The sequence below is a fragment of the Melopsittacus undulatus genome, chromosome 9 (assembly GCF_012275295.1).
Source record: "Melopsittacus undulatus isolate bMelUnd1 chromosome 9, bMelUnd1.mat.Z, whole genome shotgun sequence".
NCBI classification, from domain to species: Eukaryota; Metazoa; Chordata; class Aves; order Psittaciformes; family Psittaculidae; genus Melopsittacus; species Melopsittacus undulatus.
In genome coordinates, this window is record NC_047535.1 from 40,925,929 (window position 1) to 40,950,030 (window position 24,102).

The 24,102-nt window shown below is 55.9% G+C and overlaps 1 protein-coding gene across 2 annotated transcripts in view; it reads right to left on the bottom strand.

Annotated features, from left to right (window-relative positions):
• Positions 1-24,102, bottom strand: part of PLXNA1 (plexin A1) — a 104,387-nt gene that overhangs the window by 65,128 nt on the left and 15,157 nt on the right. For both annotated transcript variants that reach the window (XM_034066458.1, XM_005142234.3), the window contains one exon: positions 20,698-20,880. In XM_034066458.1, coding sequence (XP_033922349.1) covers positions 20,698-20,880 — 183 coding nt within the window. The remainder of the gene's footprint in view (positions 1-20,697; positions 20,881-24,102) is intronic.

Here is a 24,102-nt window from a genome sequence, read left to right on the forward strand (position 1 = left end):
GCTCCAAGCCCCTGTGTCCAACCTGGCCTTGAACACTGCCAGGGATGGGGCAGCCACAGCTTCTCTGGGCACCCTGCTTTGCTCAGGCATGAATTAAACCACCACCAGTAGAACCCTCGCCATGATTTACCCACCATAGGATGCTCTGTGTCAGGGGCAGGACCCATGCACCCATCCACAGGGATATCAGTGGCAGGGCACAGGCACTGGGGCTCTATCTCCAAGGTCTCGCACCCAGCACCGGGGACAGGCGGCCCCACAGAAACATCCCAGCTATGTGGGACAGGCAGCAGCCGGCACCCGCCTGCCTTCCCTGCATCCCACCAGCTGCCTGCACTGGAATGCACTGGCCGGGCCAGGAGCACACACAGGCTCCCTGTGGAATGGGCAGCTGCTGACTGCTCCAAGCTGGCACATTGGGAATGGGGTGAGCTGAGCTGCCCAATGCCAGTCAGTGAGACCATCTGCTTTGTAAAGATCACAGAACCCCGGCATGGGTTGGGTTGAAGGGACAATTAAAGCTCATCCAGTGCCACAGGCAGGGACCCCTTCCACTGGAGCAGCTGCTCCAAGCCCCTGTGTCCAACCTGGCCTTGAGCACTGCCAGGGATGGGGCAGCCACAGCTTCTCTGGGCACCCTGTGCCAGCGCCTCAGCACCCTCACAGGGAAGAGCATCTGCCTCAGAGCTCATCTCAGTCTCCCCTCTGGTGGGTTAAAGCCATTCCCCTTGTAATGGGGTAATGCAAGGAAGCAGGGTGAGGAACTCCAACTGCTGGGAGCTGCATGGATGGGATGGGTGAAGACACTTGCCCTGCTTCCCTCCCCAGCAAAGCCCCAGGTCCCATCCCCATCACCCCCAGCCCCACGGCTGCACCAGCAGTCTCAAGCCATTGATTTCCCAGCTTTGCCCTTCACATCTCTCCTGGCTCAGCACCCGGTTCACATCATCCAGTCACTCAGAACCAAAACGTCACTATTATTATTGCAACCATTCCCCAATCTGCTTTGCTCAGGGCTCCCACAAGCAAATCAATGGGCAGCCTCTGCTCTGGGGCTGCCAGGAGGAGCTGGCAGCTCTGAGCAGCTCAGGGAAGGGCAGGCAGAGGACAGGGGACCCCAGGGACCCCCCCCATGCGATGCCATGGCTCGGCAGGGTGGCAGCCCTCTGTCCTTGTTGACCTTCAGCCAAGCAATGGTGATAGAAAATAACCTGTGCAAGGAGAGTGCAGGCAGCCACCGACCCCACACTCCCTGGGTGTGATCCATGAGGTTTATCCCCAATGTAAAGAGCCAAAAGGAGCTCCAGGGTGTCCCCAGGAAGCATCAGTTCCCTGGGGAGGGGGTAATGGAGCATCCCAAATCCACCCCTCCAGCAGCACAGTGCTGGCACCAGCATAGACACACAGAGAAACCCCAGCATCTCACTGCAGACACATCCCTCTCGAGGGAGGGGAACACAGGCACCAGGTCCTGCTGCTCCTCAAGCCATGGGAAGGGAAGAAGGAGCTGTGGAGGCAGGAGAGCCTGGCAATGGATGGGGAAGGAATTTTAGCCCTGCAAAACTGGAAGGTAAAGGCAGAAAAAGCACAGAGCAAAACGGGATGGAGACCTTCTCCAAAAGCACTGCCAAGGAGATCCCATCCTTCTGTCCCATGGGAATCAGCCCGAACCCTTGGCTACCAGTGACACCAGTACCACATGCAGCCAGACCAAGAGAACCCCAATGTGAATGCCCATCACCTTCACCCTCCTGGCCGCCTGGGACACGGAGCAGTGAGCAGCAAAGGGGCTCAAAGCCCTGCTGCCTGCCAGCAGCCATGGGGATGCTTCCTTCCAGGCCTCCATGAGGGAAGCCCAAAGGCAGGAGGAGGCAGTGGGGATTCACCAGGAGCACAGCGGGGAGGCAGGATGAGTTCATGGGGCCGCTGCACAGCTGGAGATCAGCTGGATCCATCCTGCCCCCTCGGCTCCAGGAACAGAGCTGTGTCCTTCCTGGTCCCTAAGACAAGCAGCAAGAGAGGAGCTGCCTGAGGACACGCAGGGGACATCAGTCCTGCAAACAGCAGCCGACAAAGCCCACTTAGGGGATGCTGCGGACCCCAAGGGGGGATCTGCTTTAGGGTCCTCTCCCACCCAGCACCTATGCACAGATTCAGCACCAGCCAAGCCCCTATCTCAGCAGAGCTGTGCCTGTGTATGGCACCATGGCTTTGGGCAGGGATTTATCCATCCATCCATCAGGCTCTAAACCCTTCTGCAACCCCATCTCAGCAGGTCCCCCATCCAGGCAGCTCCAGCTGTGCAGCAATGCACTGCAGCAAGGAACTACATCCACTGCCCATTCCCCTCCACCTGCATTCAGCTTCGTCTGTTTAACACCAGCTTTGATCCCTTCCTACCCATCTGGGCTCTGGCTCTGGGGCTGTCCTGGTGCTTTATCTCCATGGACAAATCACACCAGACTGGCCGGATGCTGATAAGCAATAAATGATCGGGGTTTAAATATCACAGAACACAGCAACAACGTTAACTGTTAACACCCAGCATGGGCAGCAGGCCTGGACATGCAGGATCACTGACAAACTCAATGACTACATCACACACAGCACAGTGTGCTCCATGGGAACATAACCCACAGCATCAGGAGGAGGCACGGCATTACAGCCGCACTTCAGTCCTTTCTCCTTACAGCAACATCTCCACTGTTAACATGCCACAATCCCAACTCCAGGCTCTGCCTCCTGGAGGTCCTGCTCCAAACACAAGCACCTCCAGGATTACAGCAGAAACCTTCCCCCATTCCATGCCCGGCATTCCCGGTGATAACAGCCACCTAAGCCTGGCTCCGGGCTGAGGACAGCAGAGAGTGCCTGCAAGTGTTTGCCTTCAAACACACCCAGACCCTCTTGCTCGCTCCACCTCGAGCTCTTGATGTGTTTGCTAAATTCCCTGCTTTCGGTTGCATTCTAAGGCTTCATTCCCACACCCTAAACTCCAGCATCCCCACCCCAAGAGCCATATCCCTGGCTATGTTACACCCTTCTCTGAAAAGCCAAGGGAAAGCTATGGGCCCACAGCTCCCTGTCACGGAGCACATGGAGTGATGAAAACCACTTCTCTGCAGTGGGCTCTCTGCTCAAAACCAGGATGAAAATCAGGCTCTTCAGTGTGTGGATAGGAGCAATTGCGAAAGAGAGATTGGGAAGATTTAAATAAAGAGATTGCTTTCCCCAAGGATGCTGCTTGAGATATTTAAGAGCTCAGGTTTTACACGGCTTGGATTTCCTTTGGCACCGACGCAGAACTCCCTGCCCTGCTTCTCCAGGCTGCAATCCCTGCTTCAGTCTGTTGGGGAGCATCCAATATGGAGCCCATCAGTGACCATAGGAGGTAAATTGGGATGCAGGGGGCTGGAGCCCCCCCTGAGCTTTCCCAGTGACAGCTCTTGGCCACAATCCTGACTCTTACAGCCCAATGCAACGGGAAACAAAGAGCACAGCTACCTTAATACATGACTACTGGGGAGCAGGGCTGTCATCTGAAAGCACAGCTCTTGCCAAGACCAGATCAAGCACACACCCCATCCAAAACCAAGTTCTCAGAAGGTCTTTGAGGAGCAACTACCACCCTCCCCATCATTCCCACTGCTGCCAGGCGTCCTCAGTGCCACCACCCTCCATGACTTGGCCAAGGAGCATCCAGTTAGAGATGGGCAAGCACCAAGCACGGCTGGACCCCACCAGCCAGAGATGGGGACAGTCAGACAACCCCCAGGTAACAGCTTCATGCTGAGATGCAACCCTAGCAGGCACCCATCGCATGCCTGAATAGGTGTAGAGGGAGGCCAAGGGGTGGGAAATGATGTTAATTAAAGTTTTAATTACTGTAACCAAACGAGTACTATAATTACTTTATTCTCACGGAGACTTCAAACTGATTAAGGACCACGTGCGCAATCTTCGGGTTGATGTGGGTTTTAATTAAACGTGCCATCAAAGACAGGGAGAGGGGTGGGCAGAACCATGGCTCAGCCCTGCCTGCACCCCCCAGAGACCTGCTGGTGAGGACACGTGGGGCAACAGCATCAACCAGTGCAAAAGGCCAAAGATAGCTGCCTGGGGGAGACTGAAGCCAATGGGATGCACACAGGCAAAGGACAAGCTCCTCTCTTATCCATCATCCCTGAGCTCCACATCCCTCCAAAAACATCTCCCTGCACAAACAGCTCCAAAACAAGCCCGCACGGGGCTGGGAAATATTAATGACCTGGAGCTGGCAGGTGGAGGGAATGATTAAAAAACAATTGGGCAAAGGTATCCTTTTCAAATAATAACGGCACTAAAAGACAAAGCTGGAGAAATTAAATTCCCAGTCCCCTACCTCAAATAAATAGTATCAGAATTTGAAATGAGACATAATTACCCCAGCAAGGTTAAAGCCGCTAATGCACACGGAATGCGGAATCACCATCTATCATAATCATATCTCATATCTCAGCCATTATTTATAATTAGGAGGCACGGTTTAAAAAACACATAAAGACGCCCATGCAATGCAGTAATTCTTCTGTTATTACTCCTGGAGGGGCAATCCTGCTCCAATGTGTGGAGCCCAGGACCAGGCAAAAGTAATTCCCCCCTAAAGGCAGTCCCAAAACGCTCCTGGGATGGGAAAACCCACCTCAGCCCAGCCGTGAGCACAAGCAGTGATTGGCAGCACTAGGACACAGCCTGATTGCATTGGGTCCCTCCAGCCATTCCAGACCCAAGCGAGCTCTCAAGCCATCCAGACAGTCCTTCTCCATTAAATGTACTGCATTTATATCCTTTTATCCCAAACACCAGTGCAGGAGGAGTGGAGCTGAGCAGACACTAGAGCCACAGCTGGCTCAGCCAGGCAATGGTGTGCGGTACCCAGGGTCAAAAGCTCCCCATTGCTGCTGGAGCTGCTCCCCCCCCACAGCAGGGGCTGTGCTATGTCCTGTGCCCAGTGAAATATTAACAGGCTCCCGGCAAAGCAGGAGGAAATGACACTTAATGTATTCCAGGGAAGTCCGGGATGGCAGCGCCCACGTGGCACAGCCAGCTCCAGAGGGCCCTACCTCCCAATCCCTTCTCCCAGCCATGAGGAGCAGTGAGCCTGCATCCCTGCAGGGATGTGCAGGAGCTCCATGGAACACACATGAGCTGAACCAAGAGCAAAGCCCTTGCACAGGAAAGCTCAAACACTGGGATGTGGGGGGGTACACATCTGGTTCACATCCCTAGAGCCGTGGGAGAGGTGATTTCGCACCCATTGGTGGCAAATCTGCTAATACCTAAAGGGAGCCTGCAAGAAACCTGGAGAGGGGCTTGGGACAAGGGCCTGTAGGGACAGGCCAAGGGGAATGGCTTGAACCTGCCAGAGGGGAGACTGAGCTGAGCTCTTAGGCAGAAGCTGTTCCCTGTGAGGGTGCTGAGGCGCTGGCACAGGGTGCCCAGAGAAGCTGTGGCTGCCCCATCCCTGGCAGTGCTCAAGGCCAGGTTGGACACAGGGGCTTGGAGTAAGCTGCTCCAGTGGAAGGGGTCCCTGCCCGTGGCAGGGGTTGGAGCTGGGTGAGCTTTAAGGTCCTTTCCAAATGAAACCATTCCATGATTCTATGAAATCAGAAAACAGCAGCTTAGGAGAGGTCAGAGAGCATCCTCAAAACACACAGCCACAATGAGAGAGGCTACAGCAAAACCCAGGGCTGAGACCACAGAAAGGACATTCATGTATGTGTAAATCTGAGCCACACTGCTTTCCGATATGGAAAAGCAAGCTGGGATAAGGACAGGGGAGAGCCGAGGTACAAGTGTCCAGCAGAAGGAGCTCAGCCCCACCAATGCCTGCGAGCAGTCCAAGGGGAACAGCCAAGACCAGCTTGTCCCGCCAGCCCCATGACTCTCACTCCCAAGCAGAGCTGTGCTTCCACAGAAGCTTCATTAAGCTGTAAAGCAGGAGAAAAGAACAAGGAAATAATGGAGAAAAAGCCAGCTCACAGACTCACGTACTCCACATCCTCCAGAACCCGGGAAACACCTTCCTCATGGAGATAACGGCAAACACAGCTGAGCCTCCCATCAGGATCCCCTCTCTGATGTGCTATGCTCCTGCAGCACAACATAACGTGCACGGGGAGTAGCTGGCAGGGGGCACATCCACCACGCTGCTACCATAGGATGGGTGGGAATGAGCCTTTTAGGGGTGCAGGCACCATGCCCACCTGGCTGCCAGCTCTCAGGTGCAGGCTGTCTTCTTGCATGGTGGGTACCAGCTTATGTGCCCCATCATGAATCATTGCTCTGACCTCCAGGGCTGCATGCAGGGGATGTGCAGCATCTCTTGGGCTTGCACTGAGCATTTCCCAGCCCCTCCTCTATTTCAGACAGACAGCACAATGCCCAACATGCCAAGGATCCCATCAGCCTTGCAGGATTGGGTAAGTTTAGGGAAGACAACACTAGGATGATAAAGAGGGGATGCTCCCCATGGGGCTATGGAAGAGGAATACTGCAAAGCCAAATGTGACTGGATCATCCCCCCACAGCGTCCCCAGCCACTGAAAATGCCATCAGCACCTCACCATGCACTGGCTGCCATCCTTCAAGCATCCCAGCCCCGACAGCACATGGCAAAAGGACTTTTAACATCAGTGGCAGCGAGTTTACCACAACCACAAGGAGGGGAGAGACGAGGAGGTGGCTCTGCAGCATCGGGCAGAGGATCGCTGTTTGCGATTCCAAGTGCTGAGAGCTCATCCCCTTTTCCCCCTTCCCACCCCACTGAGAACTCGACGCAACCTCCCTGTGTTCCACAGCCGAAATTGGCAGCCCTGAAATGAATTGACTGCGATCTGACACAGCCCCACGTTGGGCTGCGCTGGCCCCCGGCCCGCTTGGCTCCTCACCACTCCCCAGGCACTGCTCAAGCAGCCTCCAAAACTTCATCACACATCAGAGGCTGCCAACGTGACCTGCTCCCTGCCAAAACCAGCCCTGCCTCCCGACCCCGCTCCTCCTGCGCCTTCCCAAGCTCTCCATAATGGCTTCTTCAATCATTCCTCTCATCTCCGAGGGTTTTTTGCTCGTCCAAAGGGCTGGAGCGCGGGGCGGGCTGGGTTACGGACCCCTGCTTTGCCATGGAAACCGCAGAGACGGGACCGATGCGTGCAACAGGGGTGAGAAAGTCAGTTGGGTTATTTAGGTTTGGATCCATCCTGCTCTCTTTCTACTTAATGTCACAAAGGACAGGGCCCAAAGCAAAAGATGACAACACAGCAGGAGGGCTGCGCTGCCTGGGGGATGGATGGATGGATGGGACAGGGATCCATCCCCATCCAGGAACACAAACCTACATAACCCCAGCTCACAGGAATGAAGCGATGCCTGCAACCCACCCAAAACCCAGCCACACTCTTCTTAGGCAAGGGCCTGAGCTGGCACCACTGCTCACATAGAGCCTGACCACAACCCAGACCCCGGGACACGGGGCTGGTCCTGGCTCAAGGTCCTGGAGCCTCCCCATGAGATGCTGCCGCCGCCTCGGCCCAGTGCGAGCCCCAGCAATGAGTCAGCCCAGCTCCCAGCCCTCATCTAATCCCATCCCCGGTGCCGGGCGGCTTTCCAGGGCATGTCCACAACATGAAAGGCGCGCTCCTGGGTCGAGAGCCGGAGGAGAAGGAGGAGGAAGAGGAGAGGGGAAGGAGGGCTCTGGCTCTGGGAGGACTTGGGTCAAGCAGCTGATGCTCTGCGAAAGCCAAACTGGGGGTGGGTTGTTTGTGTGATTTCATTGCTTGAACAAACAGAAACATCCTGTATGTGATTAAGAGCCTTTATGAAAAACACACCAAGCCCCGAGCCCCACAGCTGGGGCCGAAGGCTGAACTGCAGCAGGGCTCGGCCACACCGGGGTGAGCCCAGCTCCCATGTGGATTCACAGCATCCCAGGGATGCTCCAAGCCCACGCGCACACACAGACATCCCCCCCTAGGAACTCATCTCCCTGTCATTGTTCTCATACCAACCTCACCCACCCTCGCTCCAGGGAGCACGAGACAATCAGGGTTATCAACAGTGCAGATGATGCCTGCACAGGGATAGGCAGCCAAGGCTCTAGCATCATTCCGAAGCAATAATTCCTTCCTTTATCACCTCCTGCCCCAGGATATCAAAGGTCCCCATGCATGCTTTCAGCTTGCTCCTCCTTTTGGCACCGCCATCCATAGACAGGAGGAGAAACAGGCAAGAGAAGAGAACTGACCACAGACTGCTCCTATTCCCGAACAAGGGAGGATGCCCGGCTCCTGCCAAAACCCAGGACTTGTCTGGACTTGTCCGTCCATCACCTCCATCCACAGCCCCTGCCCTGCCTCGGGGGAGCCGCGCCAGGAAAACACATGCTTTTGGTTAAGGAGCACAGGCTGAAAGGGGGAAAAGGCCCTTCAACATCACACACCAAGATGAAAACTGAACTTTCTGAAGTCGTTTCTCCTTGGCAAGGTTCAAAGCAGTAGGTATTTCACCGAAACCATCCCTGAAACATTCCTGACACTTATTCCTGCAAACTTTTCCTCCACTAATGGCTGCTACACAACTGTCGTTTTGCGGATGAAAAACATCACCAACAACTCACGAGCCATTAAAAGAAACACTCGCTCTGTTCCTCCCTGCTCCCGAGCATAAACAGCATGAGGGAGGTTGGGAAGTGGGTCAGAAACAACAGTTTTGGCTCAACAGCCTTGGCCACTGAGAGCAGGGTCACCAGGGACAAGGCTTGGAGCTTGCTGGATGCTGCAAAACCACCCTGGTCCCACAGGAACATGGTACCACATCCAGTGCTGGCTCCAAAAGGCACATGTTCGCAGGGGGTTAGGCTGGGTTACAGCCAAGGCTGTCACAGCACAGCAGTAAGGATGCTCATGTGAGTGCAGCAGCACATGGAGGGTGGGAAATGATGCTGAGCAGAGAGGTTTCCACCCCAGGAAGGAGGCAGTGACAGCCACCTGGGCGGATATATGGTGTTAGAGAGGACCAGAGCTGGTTGAGTGCTCCTTAATTGCTCCCAGTTCCAAAATGAAGCCCAGGTCTCATTTCAGCAGCCTGCAAGAGCAAGCATCAGGCAGGAAGGCATCTCTGAATCATAGAACCAGAGTGGCTTAAAGCTCATCCAGTGCCACGGGCAGGGACCCCTTCCACTGGAGCAGCTGCTCCAAGCCCCTGTGTCCAACCTGGCCTTGAACACTGCCAGGGATGGGGCAGCCACAGCTTCTCTGGGCACCCTGTGCCAGCGCCTCAGCACCCTCACAGGGAACAGCTTCTGCCTAAGAGCTCATCTCAGTCTCCCCTCGGGGAGGTTAAAGCCATTCCCCTTGACACACTCAAAGCACCCAAAGCAGTGCACCCCATGGGCACCCAGGGCAGGAGGTGCCACCCGAGATCACTAAGACAAACCACACTGAAGCTCCAGCAAGCACATTTCCACCCCATTCCCTCCTCCACCTCCATCCCCAATGCTGGAAGTAGCAATTTTCCCCCTCTTTTCAGAAGCAGCCAAAGCCACACATCCCGCATCGACGCAGACTCATCCCTCTGGGAGGAGAGCTCAGGCTTCTCATTCCCAGGTTCTGTGCCCCAGCCTTTGGCTTGCTCTTTCCCACTCTCAGATTTGTGGGGGAAGGAGAGGCAGGAAGGAGCCGGGGAGCATTTATCTCACCTGCTAGAGGAGAAACACATCTTTAATTTCAAACGTTGAGCGTAAAAACAGATCCCTCGAGGCTCATAAACACACCAGAAAGAGAGGGAGAGTAACGCGGAGGATCCCTGGGGAAATAAGCGGATAATCCAATTTGGGAAGTTCCCACCCCTCACACAGGTGGGAACAGTGTGGGTTTGGGGTCCTTTTAAAGGACTTTGCTTGTTCTTCACAAGGAACGTCCCATGCATCACTCACAACCTGACCAGAAACTGAGAACCAAGTGAGGCCAACACCATCCAGTATCTCCATCCAGAGATGCTCCCCTTCTTCTGCTCCACAGAAGCTGTTGGTACCAAGTATCCCACTGCCTGCACCCCCAGCCCAAGATCCTGCATCCCTCCCAGGGATGCTGAGCCTTTCTTTGTGGCTCCATATGTACCAGCATCACTATGACACCCGCTTTCCATAGCTAATTACAGACACAGTCACCCTGGCCAAGACACAGGCCTATTTTTGGAAGCTTTTAAAGAAAAAATACATACACACACACATATATATATATATAGACACACACACATATATCAAAACTGCATCATATTTCCCCTCTGAACTTTTCCAGTTGCATTTTGCTCAACAACTACCTGTTCATCTTTGAGCATCATCAATGGGAAGCAAGAAGCCATGGAGCAGCCAGGCACTGCCCTTGCTGCCTTCACACCTTCCAGGACTGCAAACTGCACTACCAACCTCGAGTTTACCCATGAACATCCCTGTTGAACCCCTAAACCCACGTCTGATGGATTCTGCTGTATCCTTCAGCTGGTTGGGAAGAGCATCATCAGTGAGATGGGTTTGGTGGAGCTCAGGTTTTAGATGATGCTGCTTCCTTCAGGTCCTTTTGCCCACCCAGAAGGAAGCAGCATCCATCCATCTCCAGCTCCCTCATTCCCAAGCTTCACTGGAGAACAGCCACAGTGAAATCACCTACACATACACTTAATACCATCCCTTTACCCAGCAATGCCTGCCCCAGCTTCCACCCATAGATTCCAGAGGTCCATCACGTCCAGCAAGGACAATGAGCTGTCCCCAGAAAGGCAAGGAAGAGGAGGCAAGGAGGAAGAGGAGGCACAAAGCCTCTTCCCTCCGCAGCCACCCGCCCCAGCGAGCATCATTGCCAATGCTCAGCCTCCAGCTACGGCAGCACCAGATTTGCTCTGCGGATGCCGGCACAATAATTAAGATCTACAGGGCTCTGTCAGTCACCGAGGGGAGGGAAGCAGCAGGGAAACCTCTCCTGGGACACGTAGGCAGCAGCCTCCACGTTACCGGTGCCAGGGTGCCCGAGGGATGCTGGTGGGTGGCACCAATCCAATCCACCCCTGGAGCAAGCAGCTGGGCTCTCCGCCCTCCAAACTGCCTCCTCTCAACCTGCTTGGCCAACCGTTAACCCCCCAAGACAAGGCTGTGCTGCCACAGTGCAGCATCACTCCTAACTCTTGCTATAGAGGGAACAGCATCAGCCAACAGCTCCGTGGATATTGCAACACATGGTGGTTGGGAAAAGCCATGGGAGATGGGATGCTACAGAATCAGAGGCTACAGAACCAGAGGCTTCAATCTGTTACCCCAATGCAGTGCTGAGGGAGGAAAGCGTTTGCATGGATCTCCTTACCCCCAAAGAGAAGCCCTCCAGGATGCAGACCCAGCACAAGGAAATAGCTCCTCTTCCCTGTCTGCACTCTGCCCTTGCCAGCAGCATCCCCAGGACAAGAGGTCTCCAGAAGCAGCTGGACATCAACAACAGGATGCCCAGGAGCCCTTTGCCTGGACCCATCATTGCCAAATCCTCCTCTGGTGCCCAGACCTGGAGGACAAGTCCTTGGCTCTGCCCTCAGCAAAAGGCCCCCCTCAAGCAGGAACCCCCCACTAAGGGAGCTGGGGGGGGGGGATGAAGGGACCATCCAGGGGCTCTAGACAAAGGGAGGAAAGGACCAGAGAACACAGAGCCTGCAGAGAGCCCCCAAAACACTCATTAACCACAGAGAGCAGACCCACCGGCTCTCACTGCAGCAGCATCAGGGAGCAGGATGGGAAGGCTGCACCCCAAGAGCACACACAGCCTGGGGAGCAGCAGGAGAACATCCCTTTTCCCTGGAGCATCAACCTTTCCCCTGCTCATCCCTAAAGAGGGACCGCCCAGCAGGATGGAGCAGCATTCCCGCTACCCCAGCACCACGCACAGCCACACTAGTGCACAAATTGCTTCATTAAATGTCATTGCATTAAGGCACTTTCATGAATTTAACATTGTCCCCCGACTATTGTTTGCCTGAAAATTAAATTACAGCACCATTTGTTGTTTCAAGGAGTCTGTCAGGGAGGGAAGGGGATGGAGCAGAGGATGCGGGCGCAGGCGGGCGATGCTACTCTTGCAGGCAGTGAAGGTGGGAGGCACAGACATGAAGGGAGAAGGGGAGAATTAAGCTCAACCAAAACCAGCCATCCACACGTGGAGGAGTGAGCCGAGCTGCCCAGGAAGGGAAAGCATCATCATTTTGGGCCCATAAAGGCTCCAAATGGTCCCAGCAGAGCATCATTGTGCAGTACGGACCCTGGCTACATCCACGCGAGCTCGGCACGGCAGTCCAGGGCTTTCTGATCTGTCCAGATTACAAAGCTTTGCTGCATACAGGAACCCTCTGAAAACATTTCTCATTTATTCTTCCTTTTCCCTTGAGCTGCTCCTTGCTGCAATATCAGAAACAAAGGTGACAACCTTTCGCTTTGTAAAGAAAACCATCAAGCCAAGTGGACTATAAATAGCACCCAAAACTGACCTGCATCCCCAGCGAGGGCAATGAAATGAAGACGAGTGAACCAACAGCTTCAAGGTCAGAGAGACTTTTTTCTGTCCCCTTTGTTCAAGGTCTGGTAGTTTTTATCCACGCAGGAGAGCAATCCAAAATACATCATTAGGGTTGTAGCTAATAAAAACCAAGCAGGGATTTCTCATCCCAGTGTAGCTTCCTTCACCCATAAAGGATTATGGAGGGGGGAAGATGCTTCCCCAGTGTCAACTCTACCAGCATGACCCCTCCTTGCATCCCTGCATCCCCACACTGAGTGCCCCAGCCATGCCAGAGCTGTCCTGGCATAGAGTGACCAACCAATGCTGCCCTCAAGAGCACAAACCATGGGGAAACTAAAGCACTATCCCATTATCCCACCTTTCTCTGCCAGACCATAGGGATGCTCCCCACCACTGCAGCCATTCCTCAGTTTGCCCAGAGCCAGCTTGTCACACAGCCCTGGCTCTCTTCCTTCTCTCCAGCTGCTAAATGGCATTAAAAGAACTAAGCATCCATTAAATAAAACTTTCCCACTATTGCTTCCCATGTAGACAATTGCTCCTGCTGCCACGGGGAGGTTTCGTGCCGGTGGCTGGTCCATGGGCACACAAAGAGCAGGGACGTGCCAGGATCAGTTCTGGCCACCCAGGGAAAGCGCCCGGGGCCCCGAAATCCAGCGCCAAACCCCAAACAATAGCAATAGCCCTGTCCATCACGTCCCCTGCTCTCCCCATCCAGTCTCAACCCAACTGCAATGGCTATGGGAAGGGGGGGAGGGGGGGTATTGGGAAACTTCCCATTTTGGGATCAGGAAGGTTTACTCCCTTCAGCACTGCTCTACCCCTCATTGGGGGGAGACACAGGAACCTCAAGGAGCAACCAAAGGGCAGGAAAGGAAGAACATGGGGCTGGTGTGCAGCACTCAAGCCTATTGTGAGCACTGGTGGGGGTAAGAGAGATAAAAGAGAAAGGCAAAGTGGAAGAGAAAAGAATGGGAAATGTTTCCATTCTGGGTAGAAAGGGGATGGAAGGAGGAGGCGGAACCTGCAATCCATCCCATGGACTCAGGGCTCTGATGCTCCTCCTCCTCTTGGGATGCTCTGCCCTGTCACATCACCCCAGCTCTGCCCACCAGCCTTCTCCAATGCACCCTCAGCCCTGTAACCGAGCCCAGTGAAGGGATTAAAGCAAGAACCCATCAACCTCACTTCATTTTACACGATGGCACTTCATGATGAAGGGCAGTGTGTCTAAACCCCAGTGCTGCAGCTCCGGCTCCACTATCCTTTGATGAGCAGAGGGATTACCAGCACAGCCCTGATCTCCAGGGCTGTTTGCCCTGTATCACTCAGGCTAAGTATGACCATCACCACCACCCCACTCCTCCACTTCCATATTTCACCTCACAATGCACCTTCCTGCTGCCTTCCCCATCAGTACCAGCCTGCATTAGCATCCCATCCCCTGCTCCATTTCAGAAAAGCCCATAATTAACAAGGGCAGAGGATAACAGAGGCCAAACAGCAGCTTTTCCCAGCATCCGGGGGCTGAGTGCTGTCCCTGCCTGGACCTGCAGTGGAGATGGATGATCCCCATGTGTATCAAAGCCTCAGAGATGGATGATGGGCCCCATCAGCCACCAAGGGGCAGCTGGAGTCAGCATCCTGCATCCATCCCTAAGTGCCATCTGGCACCTCCACCTCGCTCTTGATTTATGATGGCTTTTCTTTCCATTCCATAAGGGAGAAGCGCGAGGTCAGCCCACAGGGATGGCTGACCTTCCCCGCTGTCACATCTCAACATGAGGCAGTGCTGGGACATGCAGACCGAGTCAACACTGAAAGCAGCTGAGCACACATCTTCCCTCCTCCAGCATCTTCCCTCCCTCCTCCATCCAGACACAGGCTCAGGCCAAATTCCTCAGAAACCATTAAATCTGGGTTAATGGGGCTGCACAAAGGCAAGGCAGGACAGCAACACTGCCCCTTCCTATGCAGCCCCTGCTCCCAAAACCACTGCCTTCCTGATGAGCATCCTCCTCCTCCTCCTCTGCCTTTGATGGGAGGCCAGGGCTATTCTCCCACCTGAAAAGCCAAAATTAGTCAGTGTTTGAGGCCCTGAATAGGCACAATGACCCCAACAGGAGGGACCCAACAGAGCTGGGACCTCCCAGCTCATTTCCATCTCAATTGGGGCTTTTCATCCTGCCCCATCTCATGGGGCCACCGCAGAGGTCCCCAGCAAGAGGAAAGACCCAAAGCAAGAGCCGTGCTCCCGCTCTTCCCAGCGGAACAGGGGTCACAGACAGGGGCACAGCCCCGTATTCAGCAGTGTAGAGATGGGAAAGAAAATGCTTCAGCAGCTTCATGCTTCACCAACCAAACCAAACCAGCCCCACTGGCTGGGACAGTGCTTGCTGCCGGCACTGCACACCCCAGGGATGGACAAGTCCCAACGCAGGCCCTCAGTGACTCCTGCTCTTTATAGGGGTTCAGTGACCCCAGAGCATTACCCTTCTGCCTTGCTCTGCTGAGCCACAGCCACCACTGCCTTACACAGCCCTGCAACAACAGGGGCAGGAGAGAACACAGACACAAACCCACAGCTCTTGCCTCTCCCTTTCCCAGCCTTATTCCCACCATATTCCCAGGGTGGCATCCTCAGGGATGACCCACATGGGCTGCAAGGGCGATGCTGCTGTGTTCGGCTGGCATGGACCCACCAGCTCTTGAGCACAGAGCAGCACCAAGAGGCATTTGGCCCTCAACCCCCTTCCAGGGCAACCACAGAAGCCCTCTGGAAGACAGAGGGTCCTCAGGACCCGGCTCCATCCCTGCTCCCCCAGCACTCTGCTCCTCAGCAGTCACCTTGCCCGACACGGGCGATGCCGGCAGCACCGGTGCCGTGCCGGCGGCAGTGGCAGCGCGGTGATGGATGGGGTGAGGCCACGTGCTGCCTGCACCAGTACAGGCGAGACCTGCACCGTCAGCGCTTCCGCAGGAGGCTGGAGCAGGGCTGGCCTGGAGCCAGGCTCCCAGCCGCTCACCTGCAGCTCCGTGCCCCAACCACAGCAGATGGGGGAACAGAGGGGTACGGCTTGAGGCAAAAAGCCTGGGGACATGGGGGACAAGGAGGGGGGTTTGGGGGGGGCAGACACTGACACCCCCTTTCCTTCCCCATGGCTGCATGGAGCATCCTCAGAGAGCGTGGTAATCTTCATAGAACAGTTTGGGTTGAAGGGAGCTCAAAGCTCATCCAGCTCCAACCCCTGCCACGGACAGGGACACCTTCCATTAGAGCAGTTTGCTCCAAGCCCCTGTGTCCAACCTGGCCTTGAGCACTGCCAGGGATGGGGCAGCCACGGTTCTTTCCCTTCTCAGCATCCCCTCTACCCCACAGGAGCCGGGAGCACAGACCCAGCCGCATCCCCCTGCAGGAGTCACCCAAGGACAGCGCTGGCAGCAGTCCCATGGGCCAGTGGTTCACGATGAATTTGTGATTGTTTCCCCCAACAATGACACATCCTGTGCGGAGCCGGGCAGCTCAGCACAGCCCCACAGCACCGAGCGGGGCCCCTTCCTGCCGAGCAGGAGCGGGGCGATGCCGAGGGCGATGCTGAGCAGTCCCCATCACGAGCAGTGGGGAGCCAGAGCCTCCACCTCCCCATCACCTCATCCACTTCAGGCCAGCTCAAGCCTCCACCTTGATTAAAAGAGCTTAACGACTCCAGCGAGAGGTCTCAGGGGGAGGGAGCTGCCGAGAGGTATTTGATGGATTCACTTTGGCAGCCGTCGCCTACCTTGTCATGCCAATAAAATGATCACCATTGACTGGGGAGAGGCGCAGCCGCGTGCGCCGAGGGGCTGGGAGCAGGCACCCAGTGAGCTGTGAACATGTGGGGAGGGGGTGAGGGGTCCCCAGGGGCTGGGATGGGGATGGAATGGGAGAAGGAAGAGGAACAAAAGGCCCTTGTGCTGGCGGCCAGCTGGGGAGAGGCAGCAACACGGGCAGGAGAGGATCCGCAGGGGCTGCGCTGGGGGCGATGCTCCTCAAGGGTCACCAATGACACCAGAGGCTTCACAGCCCGAATCTGCCCCCATCACCCCCAAAAAGCCATTCGAGGCTAGGGCAATGAGCAGGGTAAGCAGCATCAGGGTCACGAGGGGAGTGGATTTCACACACAGCACAAAGGGTCCCTTTGCATCCAGAGCCGCTTACCCCGAGCACTAAGCACCACGAGACGTGAATGGACCCACAGGGCCAGGCAGAGCAGGCAGGAAGCCTGAGGGCTTGTCCTGCCAGCTCACGTGGACCACAGTCAGGTCATGCTCCATACACAACAGGCTGACACGGGAGGTGGGGGGGCTCTTGTGATGGGAAGAGAGCCAGCAGGAAACAGGGAAATTCCCCCAAAGCCCCCCAACCAGCAGCTCCCCATCCACACAGCACCTATCCTCAGGTCAGGCTACCCAGACATGCTGAAGAATGCTATTCAAAAGAGGTGCCTCCATGGGATGCTAAATCTGGTCCCCCAAAGCATCCCATCTCCACACCCTCAGCAGGGCAGAGGGGGTGGTACCCAGGACAGACAAGGAGCACCGCATCCTGGTGCACAGGGATGGGGATGCTCCACTTAGTGTGAAGAGTTTATTTGTTGTTATTACTGCAGTGGAGAAGCCAAAGCAGGCAGACATGGGGCCAGCTCAGCTGTGCTTTCTGTGGGAGAGAATAAACAAGCTGCAGCAAGCGTGAGCCCTGGGGGGGAGCAGATTCCCAACGGAGACACTCCTGATGCATCCATGCCCAAAGCCAGCTGGCATCAGGACAGGGCAGGGAGCTGCAGGAATTACAGTGGCAACTGGGCAGCCAGATATCCATGGAATGGGTTGGGTTGGAAGGGACCTTAAAGCTCCTCCAGCTCCAACCCCTGACATGGGCAGGGACCCCTTCCACTGGAGCAGGGTGCCCACAGCCCCATGGAAAACCCAGGCATTGGGAAGCAAACCTCGCTTCCCTTGCGCAAATACCCCCTGGACTTCCCCACTGCAGCGTCCCCACGTCACTTCCCCATCCACAGCACCCACACAGCGCAGGGTTCAAGGCCAGGTCCCTGACGCAGCAGGAGCACAAAGGACAGGAGCAGTGTGAGAAGTCATCCCCACATTACTCACCTGGGATGCACCAGGAATTCCCCCTGCGCCCCAGTCCCATGACTGCTGGCACAGGGCACAGCAAGCACGTGGGGCTAAGGGCTTTCCAAGCCTGACCTTTCCTCCATATAACTCAGGGCCAGCCAAAGATAATGCCTGCCTGGTGACACTGCAGGGACAAGCTGGAGTGGGTTACTGTAGGATTCACTGCTGTGACCCACGCAGCATCCTGGGGTCCTGTATCCCCATCCCAGACTCCTGTATCCCCATCCCAGACTCCTGTATTCCCACATCCCAGACTCCTGTATCCCTAGCCCAGGCTCCTGTATCCCCACATCCCAGGCTCCTGTATCCCCAAACCCAGGCTCCTGTACCCCCACATCCCAGGCTCCTGTACCCCCACATCCCAGACTCCTGTATCCCCACATCCCAGACTCCTGTATCCCCATCCCAGGTCTGCAAATCACAAAACAGTTTGGGCTGGAAGAGACCTTAAAGATCATTCAGCTCCAACCCCCTAGCATTGGTTTTCCTGCAATATCCTTCCACCCCTCCGGAACTGGGGTGTCCGTGCAGCTGCTGCAGCAGGAGCTGCCCATCACTGTGGCCTCATGGCAGCAACTGCAGGCGGCAGCACCAGGGAGAGGCTGCAGGGCAGCCAGAGGCTCGCGTGGCTTGTTTTTGGGAAGGGGACACAAAGGGAGGCTCTGTCTGCAAGCAACAGCCTGGACAAATGCTGGGCATGGAGCTGCCATCCAAGGAAAATCCAGACGCGGCAGTGACTCTGGCCTGACCTCACCCCAGCCCAGATGGTGAGATGGGAGCCCCCGCAGCAGAGCAGCATCCGTCACAGGCTCCTGGGATGGGGAGCACCAGCTGCCAGCACAGCCCTCCTTCCCTACAGGAGATGCCAGGGAGGGATGGGGGAACTGGCAGGAGGATGGAGAAGCCACGAGGCTGCACCAAGCCTAATGCAGGTTACTCATCGCTGTCCCCTCACATGGGAAACTTAGAGGCAGAGGGATTGCAACCACTTCCAAGGGATGCCCCCGCTGCAGAGCCTTTGGCAGCCACCTTGGCCATGCTCTGCTGTGCCCCTGTTGGGTATCACACCCCCTGGCTGGGGACAAGTCAGCAGCATCCCCCTTGTGCTCCCAGGTGGGAGGGAGCCATTCCCTCCCTATCCTGCCTCCGGCCGGCAGCCAGGCGCAGCATCAGGCACAGAATCAGGATCAGGATCAGGATCAGGATCAGGTAGCTGCTGAGGCAGCACTTTGCCAGGCTGGGCAGGCAGCCCCTGCAGCAGGGAGGATGGGCTGCCCACCACAAGGTCACAGCAGAGGATGAGGGAGACCTGGCTTGGAGACTGCAGAGTGCTCCTATGCTGCCAGCAGAGCGACCACAGGCAGTATGAGCCTCCAGAACCTGCCCAGCATCCCAGGGCTGGACCAACCTCTTTGCTCCTCATGGAGCTCCTGCTCCGTGCCCTTGTGCCCTGCAGGGCCAGAGAGCCAGACCAGCAATGTGGGGCAGCAAGCTTGGTAAAGAGCAAAAAGAAAGCTGGGGAAAACCCTGCAGGAGAGGAGGATGCTTGAACCACAGCTAAGGCCCAAGTCAGCCATGACTTTATAGCACACAGCCTACACCCTGGCAAGGCATCCACCCTGCATCATAGGATCCCAGCCTGGTTTGAGTTGGAAAGGACCTTAAAGCTCCTCCAGCTCCAACCCCTGCCACAGGCAGGGACCCCTTCCACTGGAGCAGCTGCTCCAAGCCCCTGTGGCCAACCTGGCCTTGAGCACTGCCAGGGATGGGGCAGCCACAGCTTCTCTGGGCACCCTGTGCCAGCGCCTCAGCACCCTCACAGGGAAGAGCTTCTGCCTAAGAACTCATCTCAGTCTCCCCTCGGGCAGGTTCAAGCCATTCCCCTTGGCCTGTTCCCTACAGGCCCTTGTCCAAAGCCCCTCTCCAGGTTTCCTGTAGGCCCCCCTGTAAATCCCTCTAAAGGTGCAAAGACCAGAGAAAAACTGAAACCAGGAGGAAGAGGAGAAAACAAATCTGCCATATAGAAAGCAACCACCAGCCCCTACAGATGAATAAGTAACTAGAGGTATAGCACTGTCCCAATGGCTTTGTGACCCTTCTTCCACATCCTCGCTCCTTCCCATCCCCATTTCATCACTCCCATCTGAAGCCCAGTGCAGGAGAAGCAGCCAGCAACACGACACCAATCCCTGCGGATCCCCCATCGATCCGGAAGGGATGAGCTGCTCCATCAGCTCCTGCAGCCCTGGCGACGCCAGGGCCCCTCCAAGGGCCACACAAAGCCAACAGAGGATGTGGGGCTGCAGAGGACCAGTGGTGTGCTGCCCCTGACCCAACACAGCAGCACATCTATATAGGGAATTATCTCCTGCAATGGCACCCTGCTCCTGATTCCGGCCAGGAAAGCCACCCTGCTTCTCCAAGGCATCCTGCCCAGCATAGATCAAGCACAAATGCACCACGCTGTGCCCAGGATGGGGTGCTGGAGCACTTCACAAGCCACAGAGCACCAAGCCAGACCCCCTGGCCAAACCCTCCTGCTCCTGGGCAGGGATCATGCCAGGACCTTCACACTGCCCTTCCCTGGCTGAGGATCCGTTAACTCAAGCTATGTTTATACAGGGCATGTACAGCTGTAATTATAGGCATGATGTTATGATAACAGGAAATCCATGCCCTGTGGAGATGCAGGCAGGGAAAGGCACGCACGGAGCTATTTGCTAATTGCCACCAACAAGCAGCCTTTTGTGGCATGGTAGAAAGAGGAATGTCCCCTACAGCAGGATGGAGCCATCAGCACCCATCTCTGCCAGGGTCAATGGCAAAGCCATATGGACAGAAACAGATCAATATATCAAGTTACGATATGATGGAGCCTTATCTGCATCCCCAAAGGACCATCCCTCCCCATCACACCACCGAGGCCTTTCCCTACCTTCTTGATCTTCCCACTCCGTGTGCCTGCGAACACCACGGTCTGGCCCCTGTAGTCATAGGCAGCCACCGAGGTCATCCCATCCTCCTTGTCCACGAAGAGCGGGGTCCCCTCGATGGTGACGGTCCCCCCCAGGGGCTGGTTAAAATCCTGCCCACAGAAGTTGTCGTCGATCTGCAGTGGCTGTGGAGGAAAACCGAGAGATGAGCTCGGGAATAACACCGCCACATGCCCACCCTGCCACAGGGCCACCAGCCATCTCCCACCTCCACCCCATCACCTATGGTGGCTTCAGCAGCCCCATCATAGAACCAGCTAGGTTGGAAAGGACCTTTAGAATCAATAAGTCCAACTATCACCATCAGTGTCCCAGTCATCCCAAGGGAAGGGATGAGCTGATGCTTCCCTAAAATTCCCTTTCCACACGGATGTAAGGCACTTAGGACACATCCAAGAACGCAGCCACTCTGCATCCAGAACAAGCTTTGCAGACCAAGATTAAGGCTCTGGGTCTTACAGAGCAACACTTACAAACCCAGCGGGAGCTAGCACAGCATCCCTGCTCCCCCTCCATCCACTGCCACCTCAGACACGTGGGATGCGGGCACGAACTCCACACACATCCCTCTCCTCCTCATCCCAGAAGGAAAACATCTTGGCAGCCAGGCAGGAGGGGCCGAATCCTGCACCGGGTCTTCTCCCAGAGACAAAACACTTCCCAGCCAAGGCCGTGCCAAGACAAACGAGTCAGGGCTCCTCAAAGAACCTCATTTCACACAGCAGAGGCTCCAGCAGACACGCTGCCCACCTGCCAGCCCTGCTCCTCCTCCCACAGGAACGCCGTTGGGAATTCCCCGCATTCTTTCCCTGCTGCCTTGCCCCAGACAAGGCGCCGGGATCCAGGAGCTGGCTCCTTGCTTCTGTGCTCACCCATGGGAGCACCCATACAAGCTCCGCCCCAGGAGAGGCAGAGGAAAGGGCTGCACCAGCCCTTGCCACCCTTAGGCAAGGATGGGCACATTAATGGGCAAGGCAAAGACAGACGGATGCCCCTGTGGAAGTCAGGATGCAGGCAGGGAAGTGGGACCAGGACCAGCTCCATTGAGCATCCTCAAGTCACTCTGATCTGCTGAGCACAACAGACCCCGGCCACAGGTATCCAGCCTATGCACCCATGCCATGGTTTCACAGCACCAGCAAAATCCATCCCAGCCTGCCCAGGCAGTGAGGGGCTCCTGATCCCAATGGGATCAGGGAGCCTGGTGCAGGAGGTGAGGGCACAAAGGAGACAGCCTGCTCCGGCCTCGGGATCCTTCTGCTCCACAAGGTTCTTTATGTAACTGAAATTAAAGGGGAGAGAGGTTTTTTGGCAAGCAGGGCCCTCCAAATGCATGCCAGTCCCCACGGGGGTTTAAATCCATACAGCATGTGCATGGAGCAGATGGGAAAACCCCCAGCTCCAATACATAAGGGCAGTACATAACTCCACGATTCCCACTCCATGCTGCCTGGGAAGAGTGGGTCAGCCTGGACCAGCTCCCACAGGCAATTCCCAGTCACCCATGGGGAACAGGGCAAACAGGGTGCTTTTCCATGTCCCAGTGCATTGTATACCACAATGGCTTCAGTCTTCCACAGCCATGGTGAGGCTGCTTGTCCTCACTGTGCCACCATTCCAGCACCAAGACCAGTGGTCCCACTCCCGGCTCAGTGCGAAAGGACCAGGAATGACACAAGCTTTCAGGCACAGGCACATTCAGCCTTTACAGGGAGACTGGGAATGCTGGGCTGCTTCCTCAGTTACTTCCGTGTTTGCTGAGAGCCTGGGTTAATATACAGCCACAGATCAACGACCTTTGCTCATCATTCCTTAAACTGGCAGAGCTCCCACAGCCAGGCATGGGAGATGTGGGGATCCCCAAAACAGCAGCATGGGGCACCAGGCACTTTAGCAACCCTGGGAAAAGGGGGAAGGGAAATTAGGAGCTTTCCATCCATCCTCTTAATCCCAGCCTTGGAAGCACCCTCTGCTCTCCATCAGCCAGCACACACACATTAAGCATCCTCCTCTGCATCACTTTGAAACAAAAGATCCAAGAAAAGAAGAGACACGAGGGATGCTCCAGCCAACACCACGCTCCTCTCCGCATACCTGGGATCCTTTAGGCACTTCACTGGGAGACAACCCCACTCTGCTCCAGCATCCCAGCACCTTCCACCCATCCGCAGCAGGTGAAGGGCAATGCCAGGATGGGACTTAAGCCCCTGCGTGCAGTTTGTGCTCTCTCACGCTCCATCTGCAGCTTCCCCATCCCCTCCGCTGCTGAATATGCAGGAGGAGAGATGTTGATGGTGTTTACTCCGCTCTGCTTTGTCTCAACAAACTCTCTGGGAAACGACAAATACAGCTGCAGCAGGGCCCTGCCGAGCGGCACCGCCATGCAGCCACCACCTCGATAAATAATTACACCCACAATTAGCTCATTAACAGCAAACTGCCTCGTTAGGGAAGCACAGGCAGGCAGCGTGGAGAGGGCAGGCCAAGGGCGGCGGAACCGGGGCTACGGCACCAACCAGCATCCCTGGAGGATGCAGGATGCAGGAGGGGGATGCAGGAGGGGGATGCAGGAGGGGATGCAGGAGGGGATGCAGGAGGGGGATGCAGGAGGGGGATGCAGGAGGGGGATGCAGGAGGGGGATGCAGGAGGGGGATGCAGGAGGGGCATGCAGGAGGGGTGTCCTCTGACACACACCATAGCACACAAGGGCCAGTGACATTGAAGCATCTCAGCTCGCAGATGCTGGGGTCTGCAGGAGGCCTCTGGCTCTGCTTGCTCTCCCATTTGCACAGGTGGTTGCAGGAACCATGGCCTCAGCCCATTGCAATGGGGGGGAATTGTTATTTTGGGGTGGGTGTTTTTGTGGATTTTAATGATTTTTCCTTTAGTTTTTATTTCAGTGCTTTCCTTGGCACCCTGTCACCCCCAGACCCCACTTCTGCAGCACAGCATCCTTCTCTCCTCCATCACCAACCCACTCCCTCAAAGCAGGATCAGGAAAGCCATATTTCCCAGGGACAACAGCATGCAGGAGGATGGAAAGCAGGCCCATAGCACTGAGGGAGCATCTCCTTGACGTGCCTTGTCTCATTGCCTCCCTTCAAGCCCACTTACGAAAGCAATGAGGGAGCAGACAGCAGAGGCAGGCGAGACTTGCACTGCAGCATTATTAATTAGCCAGTGATTCACCAGTTAACACCATTACAGGCTCAAGCCTGGTCCCCTGTGCACCCCCCCCCCAGGTGCTGCGATTGAGGATGGAGGATGCGGAAGGATGGGAAGAGCCAGGGAGCAAGCGCCAGGCCGGGATGCCAGGCTTTTAGCACGCTTCCCAGGAATAATCGCA